This window comes from Anabrus simplex, chromosome 11 (genome assembly GCF_040414725.1).
Source record: "Anabrus simplex isolate iqAnaSimp1 chromosome 11, ASM4041472v1, whole genome shotgun sequence".
NCBI lineage: Eukaryota > Metazoa > Arthropoda > Insecta > Orthoptera > Tettigoniidae > Anabrus > Anabrus simplex.
Genome location: NC_090275.1, coordinates 22,070,152 through 22,088,254, shown reverse-complemented (window position 1 = coordinate 22,088,254; position 18,103 = coordinate 22,070,152). Strand labels below are relative to the sequence as shown.

Sequence of the window (18,103 nt, the reverse complement as noted above, 5' to 3'; positions counted from 1 at the left end):
CAGGGCTGCCGACAGTGGGGTTCGAACCTAGTATCTCCCGAATACTGGATACTGGCCGCACTTAAGCGACTGCAGCTATAGAGCTCGGTTCCCCATTTTCTAATCGCCACATTATGTGCGACTTTTCTTTACTATAAAACACTTTCCTTTTTTTTTTGCGACATCCTCACAGCGAAGCTTTTCTTGACTATTTAACAGACAGACTGATTTGAAATCTACAATAATAAGCGTTACATTGTTGTCAACAAAAAACGTAAAAAACAAAAATCAACACTGGGCGTTATAGCCGATACGTTTATCCTAAAGTGTGATAAAAGTACATAGTTTTATACGATATGCCGTTATAAGCGAGTTTTTAAACACAGTGTTTATATAGGATTTACACAGGACCGTTAGACTTCGTCGTTATATCCAGTACGTCGTTATAAGCGATGCCGCAATAAACGGTATCATCAAAACATTTTGGAGAAGAATGGAGGAATAATGAGCTGCTTCAGTTTTATTCCGTTTTAGAAAAAAAAGGAAGATGTAGGACTTCATACTGAAGGAAATTAAGAAGACGCAGTAGTTTATAAGAAAGAAATAGACAAATATGTAGCGTTAATGCAAGAAAAGTTTTTTTTTTTTAATCTGCCCTGTTTTCATAATGCTTCTTTAACTGTGTTTTAATCAAATGATAACACCTGGTAATAAAACTGTTTCCAGACAGCTGAATTAACTATTAAAAGTGATTATTGTATTACGAACGTAATAGCACCTCTTTACGGTTACACGTATTTTCAAATCTCCTTTGTTTCAGAATGCGCTAAATCACTATTTCAGTATCAAATTCCTTCACATCCGAATTTCCAGAACTTTGTTTCATAAATATTTCAAAAAACTATTTTCCATAAGATCCCTCTGCTGGTGAGACCTAGTGTTTACAGAGCACTATGCCTTCTGGTATGGGCTACAACAATTTTGTTATTTTCATTGACCTGTCTCAGTCTCATCCTTGGCCTTGACAATATGAAAGTGACTGAAGTATGAGTAATACTAGTAATGCTGTTCCTTATGCAGCCAGTCCCTGTTATGAATGGTATGAAAATAATGCTCATAGGGTCGGCTGGAGCATGCATTTCAGTGGGCTTCGCAGACTAATATGCAATAGCAACTTCTGACTCGGTGAGGAAAGCAACGAGAAACTACCTTACTATGCCATCTATGACAGCTAATGGTGAGGCTGTTTAGGATCCAACTAGCTTTCAGGCTGTGGACAGAACATGCACGTACATACATTCCATAAGACGTTTATATTTTAAAATTCTACTATAAATGGCTAATTTAAGGTTTTTAAACATTGACTTATGTTCCTCAACAACGGGTATATGCAGAGAAAAATGTCAAGACCCTTTCAGTGTTTGCGTTGAACGCGTATATAGCCGAGAGTCCTCAACGAACAATTATGTTTAATGTCTCAATTGACAGACAAAATAGGAGACTGCCTGTTGCAACAAAATTGAAAATCTTCAGCGTAATTTTCATGAAATAACGCTTAAAAGTAAGGCAAAATTTGTACTAAATATGTGACGTCACTCACATACTCTGTTACAAGATGGCGCTGTGTTGACTCGTGCTTAGCTGGAGGTTAGCTGTCGTTGTGAATACATCGTGGTCAATTGTATAGAATAACAAACTTAATAAAGGAAAATAAAGATTTGATTAGGATCCTGCAAAAAAAGTGCAAAATAAAGAGTTGAAATTAGAAAAGTGAATGATGAAGAAATACAAGAATTTAAATGAAAAGAAATTGCAACAGCGAAAACAATTGAATAAGTGTCCGACTCGTTGGCTGAATGGTCAGCGTACTGGCCTTCGGTTCAGAGGGTCCCGGGTTCGATTCCCGGCCGGGTCGGGGATTTTAATCGCTTCTGATTAATTCTTCTGACTAGGGGACTGGGTGTTTGTGTCCGTCCCAACACTCTCCTCTTCAAATTCAGACAACATACCACACTACAAACCACCACAGAAACACGCAATAGTGCTTACATCCCTCCATATAGGGTTGGCGACAGGAAGGGCATCCGGCCGTAAAACAGGGCCAAATCCACATGTGCGACCCCACAGGTGTGGGAAAAAGCGGTAGGAAAAGAAGAAGAAAGAAGAAGAAAACAATTGAATAAGTAACTCCAAGAAACTCTCAGAACCCTTTGCCCATTATAAGAGTGACAGTCTACCGCCATTTGTTATCTTTTTTTTTCTATTTTTTTAAATTTTTTTAATTTTTATTTTTATTTTTCCTAGTTGCTTTACGTCGCACCGACACAGATAGGTCTTATGGCGACGATGGGACAGGGAAGGGCAAGGAGTGGGAAGGAAGCGGCCGTGGCCTTAATTAAGGTACAGCCCCAGCATTTGCCTGGTGTGAAAATGGGAAACTACGGAAAACCATTTTCAGGGCTGCCGACAGTGGAGTTCGAACCTACTATCTCCCGAATACTGGATACTGGCCGCACTTAAGCGACTACAGCTATCGAGCTCGGTATTTTTCTATTTTTGCCGAAAATGCAGGTAAATGGATTTGGCGGCTTTTGACAGTAGGCGCCTCATCTCTCTCATCAATCTAGTCTGTGGATTGCTTTAACGTAAGCAATGTTCTATTCTACATTTACCCTCAGCCAAAAATTTTCATAAGGAGGAAAACAATTGCGGGGGGAAGGGGGGTTATACGTCGTACGACCTTGAGAGACGACTCATTGTTCAGATCTTAATTCCTGGACCTCGGTAAGAGTAAATAATTCGTCTAAGTATTATGTTTGATTAAAATAAATAACAATTGTGCGAAATCCAGCGAGTGAATATTCCATGATTGATACCTTAAATGATAGCCCTAGGTTCACTCTCGCTCCTTGGCTGAGTGGTCAACGTGGAGGTCTTCCGCTCGGAGGGTCTCGGGTCCGAGTCCAGGACAGACCGGGATTTAAACACATTCGGGTTATTCATCTAGGTAAGAGAATGTGTTTTCACGATCGTCTTAGTACATTATTTATTTATCGTATGGCTTTTTATGACGGGAGTGTCCCAGGACATGTTCAAACGTGTTAGCTCAAGTAAGTTAAAACTTAACTACTGAGATGATATTTTTCTTTCACTTTCTACAGTCGTTCTTTCCTTTTCTTTTTCGAATGATGAATTTAGGAGTTAGCAGTTTGTTTCGATCACTGTGCCGCATTACTCTTCTTCGAAGACACTGCTATTCTGTCCTGTTTTCTCACCAAGTGAGTTCTTTCTCTGCGACACATAACTTCTTGTTGTACAATGAGTTCTTTCTTTATGCACGCCCGCCGTCCGATAAATGTGTCGTGTGTCCAATACGATACAGCCAAGTGAATACGGACGTTATCTGAGAGCGCTGCTCGCCGTGGGAGTGACAGCTTCGTCTGCAAGCAGAGCTTGCTGAGCGATAGTTCAGGAATGTAACTGAATGCTTCATATGTCGGGCATGAATCATGACCTCGGTGAAGACAGGAGACAAGGTCAGACCACAGTCAAGGTGACAAGGAAATATTCGGAACTCCTTATCTCTCATGAATTTCACAGACTCCTCAGCCATGTATTATGCAAATTCACGTCGTAAGTTTATAGAGGATGGACTGATTGGTTCTGGTATTTAAGTTCGTGGGTTCGATTCCGGCTCAGTCCAGTGGTATTTTGAAGGTGTTCAAATACATCGGTCTGGTGTTGGTACAAAAATATAAAAGAATTCCTTTCGGATAAAATTCCGATACCTCGGTATTTCCGAAAACAGTAAAATTAGATATTCGGATACAAAGTCAAAAACAATAAATAAATAAATAAATAAATAAATAAATATCTCAGGACCTCTTCTGGACCTACCGGTCACGTAATATTCTCAGGACCCCTCCTGGACGTACTATCAACGTTTCGTGTAAACTCGCCTGAGTTTCTGGAGAATTCCCAGTCGCCTACCGTGGAAACTTCTTTAGGGACCTCCACAAGACTTCTACCCACTTATTACACAAAATTGTGTTTCTCCAAGAGATCCCTCAAACTTCCTACTTACCTACCATGGAAACCCACATAACTTCATCTCTCCTTAACTTCTTAAGGCCGGGCTGAGTGGCTCAGGTGGTTAAGGCGCTGGCCTTCTAACCCCAACTTGGCAGGTTCGATCCTGGCTCAGTCCGGTGGTATTTGAAGGTGCTCAAATACGACAGCCCCGTGTCGGTAGATTTACTGGCACGTAAAAGAACTCCTGTGGGACTAAATTCCGACACCTCGGCGTCTCCGAAGACCTTAAAAAGTAGTTAGTGGGACGTAAAGCAAATAACATTATTATTATTAACTTCTTAGGCATTTACCACGATAATTATCCTAGAAACTCGCGGATGTTTTTATAAACCTCCTCCCGCGTGACCTCCTTGATAAATCTCACATAACTCGTAGCCACCTGTGACAGAAATTCACGTAATACCTTAGAGATTATTTTTCATACCTCCTGGCTAGTGGCTTTACCTCGCACCGACACATATAGGTCTTATGGCGACGATGGGATAGGAAAGGCCTAGGAGTTGGAAGGAAGCGGCCGTGGCCTTAATTAGCTCTAACATTTGCCTGGTGTGAAAATGGGAAACCACGGAAAACCATCTTCAGGGCTGCCAACAGTGGGATTCTAACCCGCTATCTCCCGGTTGCAAGCTCACAGCCGCGCGCCTCTAACCGCACAGCCAACTCGCCCAATCAAAAATTTCCCTAGACATCTATCATGTCTGTCTGTTAGGTCATGAGCCCAGAGGTTGGTTGGATCCTCAAATAGCACCACCTAAGGCTATGCAGTTATAGGGAAACCGCAAAAACCAATGGCAGAGCTCAAATGAGGCGTACTAGGCAAGATGAGGAGTGAGGTTAGTTTGCCATTGCTTTCCTCACTGGGCCAGCCGGTAATACTGCAGCACGACTGATCCTATGAGCAACACCTTTCATAACACTCAGACACTAGTTGAGCTCCAAAAGTCATTACTCAGCACCACTCATACCCCAGCAGCTTCCATATTGCCACAGCCGTGAATGAGACTGGAACGTCGGTGGAAGCTACACTTTGCTCTGGGCTGTACAGAAATACTGCTTCCATCAAGAAATGGCAACAGGCAGACATCTATCATTTACCTCAGATACTTGAAATTTCAATTAAAATAACTCAATATGAAAACTTACGACGATGCTAAGAAAATTAAGTTTTCCCTAGCAAATGAATGGGAAACACAATACTCTATTAACTTGTTTTATATATGCAGTCTCCAAAAACTACTATTACCGCAGTTAAGTTGGTAAACCGTCAACCTTTACTTCTCTGTAAAATGTTGTTGGATATTTTTTTGATTTTGTTGTTAACCCCCTATACATTTTTGTCTTCCCCCACCCCCGTTTCAAATTCCCAATCGTCGCTACTGTATGGCTCTGATATTGAGAATGGATTCAACTCATGCGTTTTAACTACATATGTAGTATTGTTTGCAGTGTTCCAGGATGTCCATGTGATGATATTCGTCGGGTTCGGATTCCTCATGACCTTCCTGAAGAAGTACGGCTACAGCTCAGTTGGGTTCAATATGCTGGTGGCTGCACTCATGGTACAGTGGGCTATTCTGTGTCAGGGGTTTTGGAATCTCGATCCTGAAGACAGCAAGATTCACGTCAGTGTGACCAGGTAAGCTCTACTCTCTGTCTCACGGAGCTTGACACTACGCATGAACACGTGGGCATAGCGCTACTGACTTTTATGAAAACCTTAACTACCTCACCCAGAACTTTACAAGATTCTCATAGAAAAATATACTGTTTGACACTAGTCTTTTTAAGAGTTACAGAGACTCTAGTAACACAAAGTGGTCAGACACGACTGAGGAAATATTGGGCAGCCAATCCATGCATAATCGATACACTTTTGGTGTTATAAGTTATCAATCTTGCTCACGAAGGGAACCGAGACCTACCGATTAAGCACTAGGGAGTCGAAGTATAACTAAGTTTCACGAATAGTATTACGAACTGGCTATCTATTCTTCGTGATATCCCCTGAATTATCTGACACTCTGTTTGTGGTAAGAGGCTACCATGAGGGGAACGACAAAAGAATCCTTACTCGTTCTCTTGTCTTCTAAGCTCACAACATATTCATGATTCTCTGCTTTCCCGCGTAGTGGACAATTTATTTTGGGTGCACATGTTAGTGTTTACTGCAGATACTAGTGTTATTAACTTACTATAGTTCCGGTCAAAAGTTCAGGACCACATAAAGAAATCACAAAATGCCATCTACAACCTAAAATTGTGCCACTAGACCTCTGTAATTTTCTTTCTGAGCTTTCACATCCAATAGGGTATATGCCGCCTGATTTCATTGACTTAGTCCAAGTAGTGTAGAAATTATGAATGTTTAACTCTTGGAAGTTCACAAAGAAATAAAAAATTTTGGTAATGTAATGTACTGTATACTGTAATAGGGAACATGTATGATCCGGGGTTTTAAATAAAAATATGCTAATCTGATTCAAAATTGCATGCAGAATTCAAAAATGTGATCAGAATGTACAAATAATAACTCCAAACATGATAAAAATCTACGAAAATGTCACGTCACGCAAGTACGCGATCTCATTGGCCTGACGTCATCGTATAGATTGACTGAATTAGCAGACGAAATAACACATAGTGTGCTGTGAGAAGCAGGATACACTTCGCGTATTTCTACTTTACGTTAGTGTCTAGTATGGTTAAATTCGACGTCTATACATTGGATAATAATCTGAGTGGTATATTTTAGACTTAAAATGAATCCTGCGCAGACAGTGAGGCAGAAAACTTATAAATGGTGTAGAGTTCCGATGTGCAATAGCACATCGCATACCATACCAAACAAATTGTTTATAAACGTTCCAAAGACGCTAAAACTAGGGAAAAATGGATTTTGGCGAGCTGGAGAAATGCTGGTGATATATCGGAAAAGTCTACAGTTTATTTTTTTGAAGATTTTAACGTAAGATGAATTTGTTTGAATTTTCAAATCACTTTTCCATGTCAACTGTTCTAGTGGTAAAACTTTAAATTTTAATGTATGATGCTTTATTTAAATGCTTCAATTACATCTTGGAATATGAAAGTAATGAACAGTGCATTAAATAATGCTGAGTATTAAAGTATTCTCCAAACCTAACCTATGTTTTGGGTGATCCATGTCAAGATAATAAATCAAAGGGGTTATGAACCATTTTGACAGCTCTAATTCTACCAATATATCTTGGCATGGGACAGTTATGTATGTCTTTATTGAAGAGCTTAATTGGTAAAGAAATTTAGGCTATATCTAAATACTCTATAATGTAACAAAGAATAGGCGTGTACATCATGAAAGGAAACAACGTGAATTGAACAAATGTATAACTCTACACAAAACCAATGCTTGTCTGTTGGGGTCTTATAAGTTAACAATGCTCAATTATAATAATTATCATAATATTAATGAAATAAATAACATAATTGCACACAGGTAAGAATAGTGATGTAGGTGTTTAAAATATTATCCAACTTAGCCTAAGTTTTAGGTTATACAAGCCAAGTCAATAAACCGAAGGGTAAGAATACCGCGCGAGTTGGCCGTGCGGTTAGGAGCGCCCAGCTGTGAGCTCGCATCCGGGAGATAGTGGGTTTTGAACCCCACTGCCGGCAGCCCTGAAGATGGTTTTCCGTGGTTTCCCATTTTCACACCAGGCAAATGCTGAGGCTGTACCTAAGGCCACGGCCGCTTTGTTCCCATTCCTAGGCCTTTCCTGTCCCATCGTCGCCATAAGACCTATATGTGACTGTGTGACGTAAAGCAAACAGCAAAAAAAAAAAAATGTAAAAGTCACAGCACCCAAAGACATTCCTGTATTGAGCGACTAAAATGTCACCAGGACACTTTTCTTTCCTGATATGCTCAGCTTGTTAAAAGCCACATGTAATTAATGTTACTGGCTTCACGCCCCGCTAACTACTTCTACGATTTTCGGAGACGCCGATGTGCAGGAATTTAGTCCTGCAGGAGTTATTTTACGTGCCAGTAAATCTACCGACACGTGGCTGACGTATTTGAGCACCTTCAACCACCACCGGACTGAACCAGGATCGAACCTGCCAAGTTGGGGTCAGAAGGCCAGCACCTCAACAGTTTGAACCACTCAGCCCGACTTGTGAAAACTAGATGAAGTCATATTTATCTTTATCATGTTTAACTTTTTCCCTCCACAAAGATATTTAATTCTCTTTTATGGGCACCGGAAGTGGGTAGGCCAGTTGTCCCAACCATAAATATATATATTTTTTGGGAATGATAGATTATAGCCCTATAGTACTACGATCTTTCTTTCCTTCTTTCTTTCTTAATCAGTTTATCCTTCAGGGTTGGTTTTCTCTCGGACTCAGCGAGGGATTTCACCTCTACCACTTCAAGGGCAGTGTCCTGGAACGTGAGACTTTGAGTATGGTGATGAAACTGGTGAGGAGGGCCATTACCTCACCCAGGCGGCCTCACCTGTTATGCTCAACAGGGGCCTTGTTGGAGGATGGGAGGATCGGAAGGGATAGACAAGGAAGAGGGAAGGAAACGGCCGTGGCCTTAGGTGCCTGGAGGAGAAGTAGGAAAATACGAAAAACCACTTCGAGGATGGCTGAGGTGGGATTCGAAACCCTTCTACTCAGTTGACCTCCCGAGGCTGAGTAGACCCCGTTCCAGCCCTCGTACTATTTGTTTTCAACTTTCATGGCAGAGCCGGTAATCGAAACCGGGCCTCCGGGAGTGGCACACATTAACCACTACACCACAGAAACGGACTAGTACTATAATGCTACCTATATGTTTATGTTAGTGCTGAAATCCGATTTCTTACTTTACTAATGCTGAAAGCCCGAAAATGTAATGTTATTCTTTAATAGGGGAATCAGTCTAGAAGGAAATGTTGAAAGTGATGTGATATCTATCCAGGTTCGTTGTTATCCTAATACTATGGGTTACAGTACATTGCACGTATATAAAAGACGCCACTTACAAACTTGCTTGTTATCCGCGAATTTCTGCGGCCACAAAAGTAACTATTTTTCAAGAATGATGACATTTACACATGATAGATTGTCTGATTGTGCTGTTTTGAACCTTTCTTCTGTCATTTTGAAGTTATTCGCGATCATGAATAATAAACAATCGGCTTTTAAGAACGGCTGATGCACAACGGCTGGTACTGGATCGTGACGTCACAGCGCGCCGCTTACGTCAGAGGCCTTGCGGAAAGGCACTATTAAATATTTTTTAATGGTAGAAAACGAGGCAACATACCACAATGTAATACGTTTACGTACTATTTATTTGGTGTACTTTTCAAAAAAAATATTTTTAAAATGATGCATGTTCCCAATTGGTTGCAAGTATCACCAAAACCAAAAAAACCAAACCCCATGGCACTACAGCCCACCAAGAGTTTTGTATTCCGAAAATATGCGGCACCGGATCTTTTGCGTGTTTTATTTTTCTCGAACCAAGGCCGAAATGGTTGATTTTTCTTTGCCTTTGTCATGTATGGCCCAAGGTCTCAGGGCGAGCTATTGGTAATATATAAGTAATAATAATAACAACGTAAACGTTTCCACCTTTTCAATACTAAAATATATTACCATAATAACATCTCATTTCACTTGTTATTCTTTAAAATAACATTTTCTTAGGATTTCACCAAAAGTGATCTTTGCTCCAATACGGCTGATGATGACCCCTAGATGGGTCGAAACTAGTACCGTGTAATTTATAATTTTGTGAATATATTTTAGTATTGAAAAGGTGGAAACGTTTACGTTGTTATTATTATTACTTATATATTATTCTCAGTTCAATACGGACCAAAAACATGAAATTCATAACCACTAACGAGCTATTGGTGTCAAACTTATCTGCCCTGATAATTTCATTTGCTCTTTGCGGATGGCATCCAAGAACACATTTCTGATGCTGATAGCTCGCACTGAGACCTATGGCAAGAACAAGGAAAAGTTAACTATTTTAGCGCTGGTTTGAAAAAATTAAACGCACAAAAATCAATGCCGCATTTTTTCGGAATGTTTATATTTATACTAAAATGACCCCCAACTATTGATAAGCCTTCAAAAGAATCTCGGTGGTGATACTTGAAATCAATTACAGTATACTGCACAATACATAATATTTCCAAAAATGTTGACTTTCTGATGTGACCTTCCAACAGTTAAAAGTGAATAACTTATACAATACTTGGCTTAAATCAATGAAATTAGACGATGCATATCATATTAGTTGTAAGAGCTCAGGAAAAAAATTACAGAGGTCTAGTAGCATAATTTTACGTTCTAGATGGAACTTCATAATTTTTTAATGTGGTTCTAAACTTTAGGGCGGTACTGTATTAGCCTGATGTACAAATTGCATTTCTCGGTCCTGCGTAACCCTTCCTCTGGGCTATCCCCACAAAAATTATACGTGCGTTGTAAGGACTCTCAAAAAAAAACAAGAAAGTTCCATGTCATACAGAGTGGTAGCGTGCTGAAAAGCAGTATCACTCCGAACTGAACACCCTACATACGACAGTTCCACGTGTACGAACACCCACTGCTTCTTTAACACAGCGGAAGGGAAGATCCATCGTCAAAATCCTCTCCAAACTTGAGTGCTATAAACATTACCACAGCGATATCTCTCGAGGTTTTACACTTCATAGCCACTCTGGCTGAATGAGCAAGCTTAAGGGATTGCACTCTGATACTGCAAGGCACTTCAGCGACCTGAGAACGGGAGGATAACTCTTCACCATCAGTCCTGATCGTGGCGCCGCAAACTTGTCCCACCTGATTTGCAATGGAAGACAATATTTTGCGAAGGTTTGATCTCAGTATCTGAAAGCAACCTCTTAGTTTTGCATCCCTGGTGATATCGTGATCTCAGGCACGAGACCTCTGAATTTTCGTTAAATTCTGACCTCAAAACTGAGCGATTCCATTTCAAAAATACTACATACTGAGGGTGGGATGCGAATTCAGCCAACAAATTGTGAAAAATCATCTCTGTATCTTAAAAGTAATTTTAAATAATAGAACCCATCTGGGGCAGCTGCCCGAAAATAATAAATATAACAACATCTAAAAAATTCCAATGAAAATGAATTAAATATACAGGATGACCCAAAAGTCTGTTAACATTTGACGAGGCAATACTTCACGGAATATTGGAAGTAGAGAGGTAATAATTGACAAACATGATTGGGATGCCATGGGGTTTTATTGACATCAAAATACAGAAAGTAAAGCTTCACTAACAGCGCCTTTTCTAGTAACGTCCACATGCCGCGATTGCAGGCGTATCTGACGCTCTCTCTCACGATAGCTCCTTTTATACCGTACACGAGTCTCATGCTGCATTACTGACGTGTTGCTGTCCAGCGTCATCTCTTGGCCTGTTTGTGCACTCGTTATTGGTGTGGTGGTGGTGGTGGTGATTATTGTTTTAAGAGGAAGCACACGTTATTGGTGTCAATAAAACCCAATGTCTTGTCAAATATTTGTGGCCATTTGTACCGGACGTGTTGCTGTCCAGCGCCATCTGTTTGTCATTTAGTGTACTTTACCGCTTTACCACTACTATTAGTGATAACGATGCTCCAATAATTTACGGCGAGTCGTATGCAAGAAAAGACGGAAAAGCTTTCCTACCGAAACGCTTTCCTACCGAAACATTGGTCGTAAACCAATTAGCGTGTTAGGTTATGGTACGTGCGTGATGGGGCGCCGACCAATTTTCATCGTAGGGCCAACTCTTTTGGCCTACCCGTTCGCCTGACATTAACCTTTATATGTTTGGCTTTGGTGACATGTAAAGACCATGGTGTATGCAGTCCACATAGATGATGCAGATGCACTAAAAGAACGCCAAGCACAAAAGCGCCATCTTTCTCTTGTCTGTCTGTTTCAGCGTCCACTTCTCATACCCATACATGAATAATAGGAAGATAACCACATCTTCTGTTTTTGATAGCTAATGTAATACTTAGAGACCCACATGGTGCAACAGCCCCGAAGGGCCATGGCCTACCAAGTGGGACCACTGCTCCGCCCGAAGACCTGCAGATTACGTGGTGGCATGTGGTCAGCACGACGGATCCTCTCGGCCGTTATTCTTGGCTCTCTAGACCGGGGCCCCCGTCTGACCGTAAGATAGCTCCTCAACTGTAATCGCGTACAGATCTCGAACCAGCCCTCAGATGCAGGTAAAAATCCCTTACCTGGCCGGGAATCGGACCCGGGGCCTCCCTGTAAGAGGCAGGCACGCTACCCCTACACCACGGTGCCGGCTAAGACTTAAGAGCAGTGGAATGTAAATGCTTCCACTATCAGTAACCTCGGCACTAAGTGTTAGATCAACGCCCAGCCGTCTTTTCTCCCAGTTACTTACTTTTGATGTTGAAGACATTTCTTACCAGACTAAGTACGGGTCCCCATACAACGAAAAACGTAAAATCAAGCAATTTCCTCAATTTTGCCGAATGTTGAAGGGCTAAAGGGCATGGAAAGGTTTCAAATTCTGAATATTGGATAGCTCTTTCAAACTAAAAGAAAATTTCGAAAATCACTTCCTGCCTAAATGCAGTTCCGGAAAAAGAGCTTACAACCGCTTGTATTTTTACTCGCTTTCTCTTTTATTCGAATACTAGCTAAATTAACTTATTTACATGATTATTCCTGTAATGCGGTTTTTTTTAATTTCCTCACCGAGTGTAGTTATAAGGGCTTAAGTGAAACTCTGCATTGAATAACATTAGCGCTCGTAACGGTAGAACAAGGCCGGATAACGAAGATTAAGGAAATTATTGTAATTTTTAAGAATAAATAAAGAATCTATTCTCATCTAAAATTCGTAGCCCATAACCCTAGGATTCTTTCAACATTGAGTTCCTTGCTTGCTTGCTTGCTTGGTTGCTTGAAGGGCTAGAACTGAGGATTTTTATGTAGGTCGAGTGAGCCTGAGGGCAAATACCGCCCAAGAAGTGGAGATATATTTCCTTAAATTATTCGCCTTCATTACGGGATATCGAACCGACGTCCTTCCTGATGAACCGACCACACCTTTGTTGTCTTGGCTAGGTAAATTCCTCACTGCCTCAAACTGACTCAAATGTCATCAACGTGCTATAAATGAACATGAATCTTGCATATGTCTGTAAACTTGTTTAAGTATTACAGGTATTGAGGCAAACTACAGTACATCACCATGAGCATCCACCTTGTAATCGAAGCAGGGAGAAGAGTTGATTGCCAATCAATCATTTTCCTCATCAACACCTGACACGTAAAATGTAACGCAATGTTTTTCTTTTGCTCTGGGCAATCCATCATTTCTCATTTGTGATGGTATATTACAGCAACTTATCTCGTCCATTACGATATAACACTCATTTCCTGTACTCTTAAATCAAGGTCAGCTGAGGTCTGCAGTTTACATTCAGTATTCTGCTTGTTGGTACATAAGAACAGATGCACTAGTTCTGCGTATTTCTTCGTACGAGCTTGAGCTTAAAAACGGCCTCAGCATTGCTCTTGACTGTCACCAATAGCGCCAGGAACTTCATTCAGTAATACGTTAGATTGCAGTCTAGTATCAAATACCCCTTCGCCCGAACAACAGTTTTGTTATGAGATCAGTAGATTCCGGGTGTCTACGCAGTAATATGTTAGAATGCAAACTAATTTGGTTATTATGAAGTTTCGACTAGACCGTTCTTCCGTAATTTAGCGAGAGTGACATAAATTCCAGGGGTTCTTATGGGGCATACCACTACCACTTATGCAAATCTCATAGCACAATCGTTGTGCAGGGTAGACCATGCTTGTTACTCCGCTTGGGTAAATTTGCATTCTAACCTACTTTAAGAAATAATCCGGTTTCTAGAGTTCACCATATATCTTATAACCCCTGTTATTTATGCAAACCTTCGACCACAACTCTAGATCGAAAAACATGGTATCTTACTGAAATCTAACCCACCGAGTGAGCTGGCCATGCGATTAGGAGCGTGCAGCTGTGAGCTTGCATTCGGGAGATAAGTTAGTGGGTTCGAACTCCACTGTCGGCAGCCGGAAGACGGTTTTCCGTGGTTTCCCACTTTGAAGTTGATGATGTTTGTTGTTTAAAGGGGCCTATCAGCTAGGTCACCGGCGCCTAGTGGTACAAGGTGCAAGGAAATTACACGATAACTAAAAATGTGTCCAGCGACTAAAATACAGAACGAATGATGCTTGTTGTCCAACGTGGTCCAAATTCCAGGTTACAGGCCCCTCTTCACAGAACTAGTCACTGGTAAAGCAGAACCAATGTATTTCTTCTATAGTGGTACTATTTATAGATAATGTGGACCCATGGTATGTCACACATTATGCCACCACTGATAGGTAACACAGACACATGGTATACCTCATACAAGGGTTTTCATTTTCACACCAGGCAAACGATGAGGCTATACCTTAATTAAAGCCACGGACGCTTCCATCTGACTCCTAGAACTTTCCTATCCCACAATGGCCATAAGACATATCCCCGTCGGTGCGACGATAAGCAAGTTGAAAAAAAAAAGAAATCCAACCCGTTACTGGATGACATTCCTGCCCCTTTAGCTAGTAATACCAAACATCACTGGTTTCCATCGTATGCGATACATCAGTTTCATATAGTTTAGGGTGTATAACCCGAATCTGACTTTGAAAATAATAATTTATCTATTTCTGCCTTTGCTAGCGGCACATAGTGTTTAAATGTCCTCTGGTATGGGTTAGATCGAATTTGCTACTTTCGTTGGCGGGTCCCGGTATCAGTCCCCCTCGTGGCAATGATCGTTAAGGCCCTATGGTCTAAGATCGTGGTCGGCCAGTTTGATACTCGTTGTTGGAAAGAAAATCACCATCAGAATGTTAGCCAGCAGTGTATGAGAGTTGGTGGTATACAATTTCTGATCACTACCTTGTGTGCCTAAAGCCTGGATTCAATTCCAAACCTCTTCGCAGTGTTTATATAGAGCGAGGTCATATGACTCTGTTGATGCTGATTCGTCCGTTGAATTAAGACGTTAAGCCTTGAGCAAAACCCTTGGTGTTATTCGACAGATGGTGGTGGTGGTAGTGATTACCGTTGTATGAGGGAGAACAACTGGCAACCGTCCTCTACTAACACTAGATAAAGGGAAACGCAAGAGATCCGATACTTTGAAGAATGATAGCAACGTCAAAATGTAGGGATAGGCTACGAGCGGCGTAAGTAAAAGAATCTCTAGATCTTAAAAAAACCTGATACCGCTGAGGTCGGAACAGAGGCTCGGATTGGAAAGCCCCACCATTTGCATGCTGTGAAAATGGGAAACAAAATATCTTCGAGACTACCGTCTCTGGGATTCAAACCCACTATCTCCCGAACGAAACCGTACAACTATGCGACCAACTCACTCGGCAATATGAAAAGAACAAAAGTTGACCAAGTGAGGTCAGATAAGAAAGATGAAAACTAGGATACTGGCACAAGTACAAATAGGCTACTGTGTGCGGACAACCGGCTTCACTCGTATCTCTTTGCCTCCTCATCATGTTACACCCAAGCGCGCAGCATGTCGCCCATAGGCGTCATATGGAAAGCCTCGCACTACGCAAGCCGACCATATCCTCGGGTACTCCCGGAACTAAAAGGCTATGTTCATTAAAATAAAATGAATATCTGTCTTAATCTCATCCTTGGCTTAGAAAATAGGGACGTGTCAGTGGTATGATTAAATTCTGAGTTTCTAGTCCTTTTTTTGGATCAATGATAGAGTGGTGTATTCCAGATCCCACCACCGTGGGTTAAAACCCGCCAGATTTAATCATATTTTTGAAGGGCGGAAGAAGTGTCATTTACAAGATCTCCGGTGTTCACCCGACAGAATGTATTACAATTTTAACCACAGGTCGCCGAAGTGAGATCGCCGTCTGCTAGACTAAAATAGGACATCATAATTGACGAGGCACCCTAGATGGGGTGAAATTAAAACGCCTGCACACACCGCACCTGACACCATGCGAGTACTTCATTTTATTTGTGGAAATGTTTTCACCAGCGCATTCTTAAGATGGAACTACACTACAACTCGTAGATGTTCTTCTACCGCTTTTACCAACCTATGGAGTCGCGGGCACGAACTGGGTCGCACAGATGAATTTGGCCCTGTTCTACGACCGGATGCCCTTCCTGACGGCAACACGATCTGGAAGGATGTATTCAATATTGCGTGTTTCTGTACTGGTTGGTAGCGTAGTCTGTGTTGTCCGAATATGAATATTAAAATCCCCGAGCCGGCCAGGAATCGAACCAGTGACCTCCTGAGCCGAAGGCTTCAACGCGGACCATTCAGCGAAGGAGTCATCATCGCCTGTTACTTAAGGGTATATCACATCAGAATTAAATGCTGGATCGCAGCTTATGTTTGATTTTGTAGAAGCGAGACCACCAGTAGTGTGCTTGCTTGTTTCTTTTTTGTGGGGGGGGGGGCGGGATGCGTTAAATGGTATTGACACGGTTTTAATTGTCACGTATAGCTCAGTATTTTCATGCATCTGAGAGTTACGTAATAGCGACTATTATCAAAGTCATCTATAATTTATAAACCGCAACGGTTTATACCCGCTTTCAAGCTAGTGGCGGTAGAAAGACAGGCGGATAATGGTTAAGGAAGGCAGGTAGGAGTTAATTGTTATATTTGTTATATTTACGTCGCACGGACACATATAGATCTTATGGCGACGATGAGATCGGTGTAGAAGGAAGCGGCCGTGGCCCTAATTAAGGTACAGCCTGGTGGGAAAATGGGGAAACCACGGTAAACCAACTTCAGGGCTGCCGACAGTCGGGTTCGAACCCACAATCTCCCTAATGCAAGCTGGTAACTTTTACTTAGGAACACTGATGAGACATCATACAAATCACTACCATATCAGTTTGCCAAACCACAATGAACATAGGCATTGTCAATAAATTAAAGCTTAGTAATTATGTTGGCATCGCATCCACATACACTTTGCCAGCAAACGTTAGTGGATTTATGAATGTGCATGTAATACTGTAATTGACAATATTGCATTTAATTGTGTTAAATTAGTGATCTTCATCGTGAAAATACGATGTAATGATTTGATTTCTCCATCGAAATCGGCACCTCAAACCTAGGCAAATAAGCAGGTTCTGAGATTTTTTTATTGTATTTTACATGGTCAGTATCTCTCAATAGAGGGGCTGCCTGCCCGAGCCAGTAAAGGCGTGCTCGGTTCACCCGGAAGGACGTTGTTTCGAATCCCCGCCAGGAAGTCCTGAAATTTAAGAAACGAGATTTCCACTTCCAAAGGTGGATTGGTCCGGAGGTTCACTCAGCCTACACCAAAAATGAGGTACCAGGTTAATTCCTGGGGGCAAAGGCGGCCGGGCGTAGAGCTAACCACTCTACCGCATCAAGTGCCGAGGTTAAGGATAGTGGAAGCCTTTACTTTCCACCCCTCCAAGGGCCTTCAAGGCCTGTACGGAGATGACTTTGCCCTTTCTTTAGTACCTCTCAATACTATATTTTATTAACACCTTTATTTATTTAATGCGCACAATGTGCCAAGAATCATTAAACTAGTAATCTAATATATGCTGAATATCCATAAACTACAAAGTCGTGCATTAAAGAAGAAAAACTTTATCCAGCACTTTAACAGGTGGTAGTGTACCGACAATGGATGTGACATTACCACGCTTTAGAGCTATGCTGATGCGCTGAATAAGATAATCAGTTGTTCGCTTATCGCCTGAAATCCGAGCAATCCGTTGGCCGTATAAGACTGAGGCCCTCATTACGCCAGGTACAGCTCGATTCAATGACTACTGGCACAAAGAAGAATTTGTCCAACAAATCGCTGTATTTTCTTCTTTTAGCATTTTCCCTATTCGTGGCTGCAACCCTAGCACTCAATGACGACAGGGGAAGATGATATTTGTATTCCT

General features: G+C 41.4%; 1 protein-coding gene across 1 annotated transcript in view; it reads left to right on the top strand.

Annotated features, from left to right (window-relative positions):
* The window catches only part of Rh50 (Rhesus blood group-associated glycoprotein Rh50), a 157,007-nt gene that overhangs the window by 99,738 nt on the left and 39,166 nt on the right, over positions 1–18,103 (top strand). Inside the window, exon 3 of the mRNA XM_067155783.2 lies at positions 5,518–5,707. Within this exon, the coding sequence (XP_067011884.2) occupies positions 5,518–5,707 (190 nt within the window). The remainder of the gene's footprint in view (positions 1–5,517; positions 5,708–18,103) is intronic.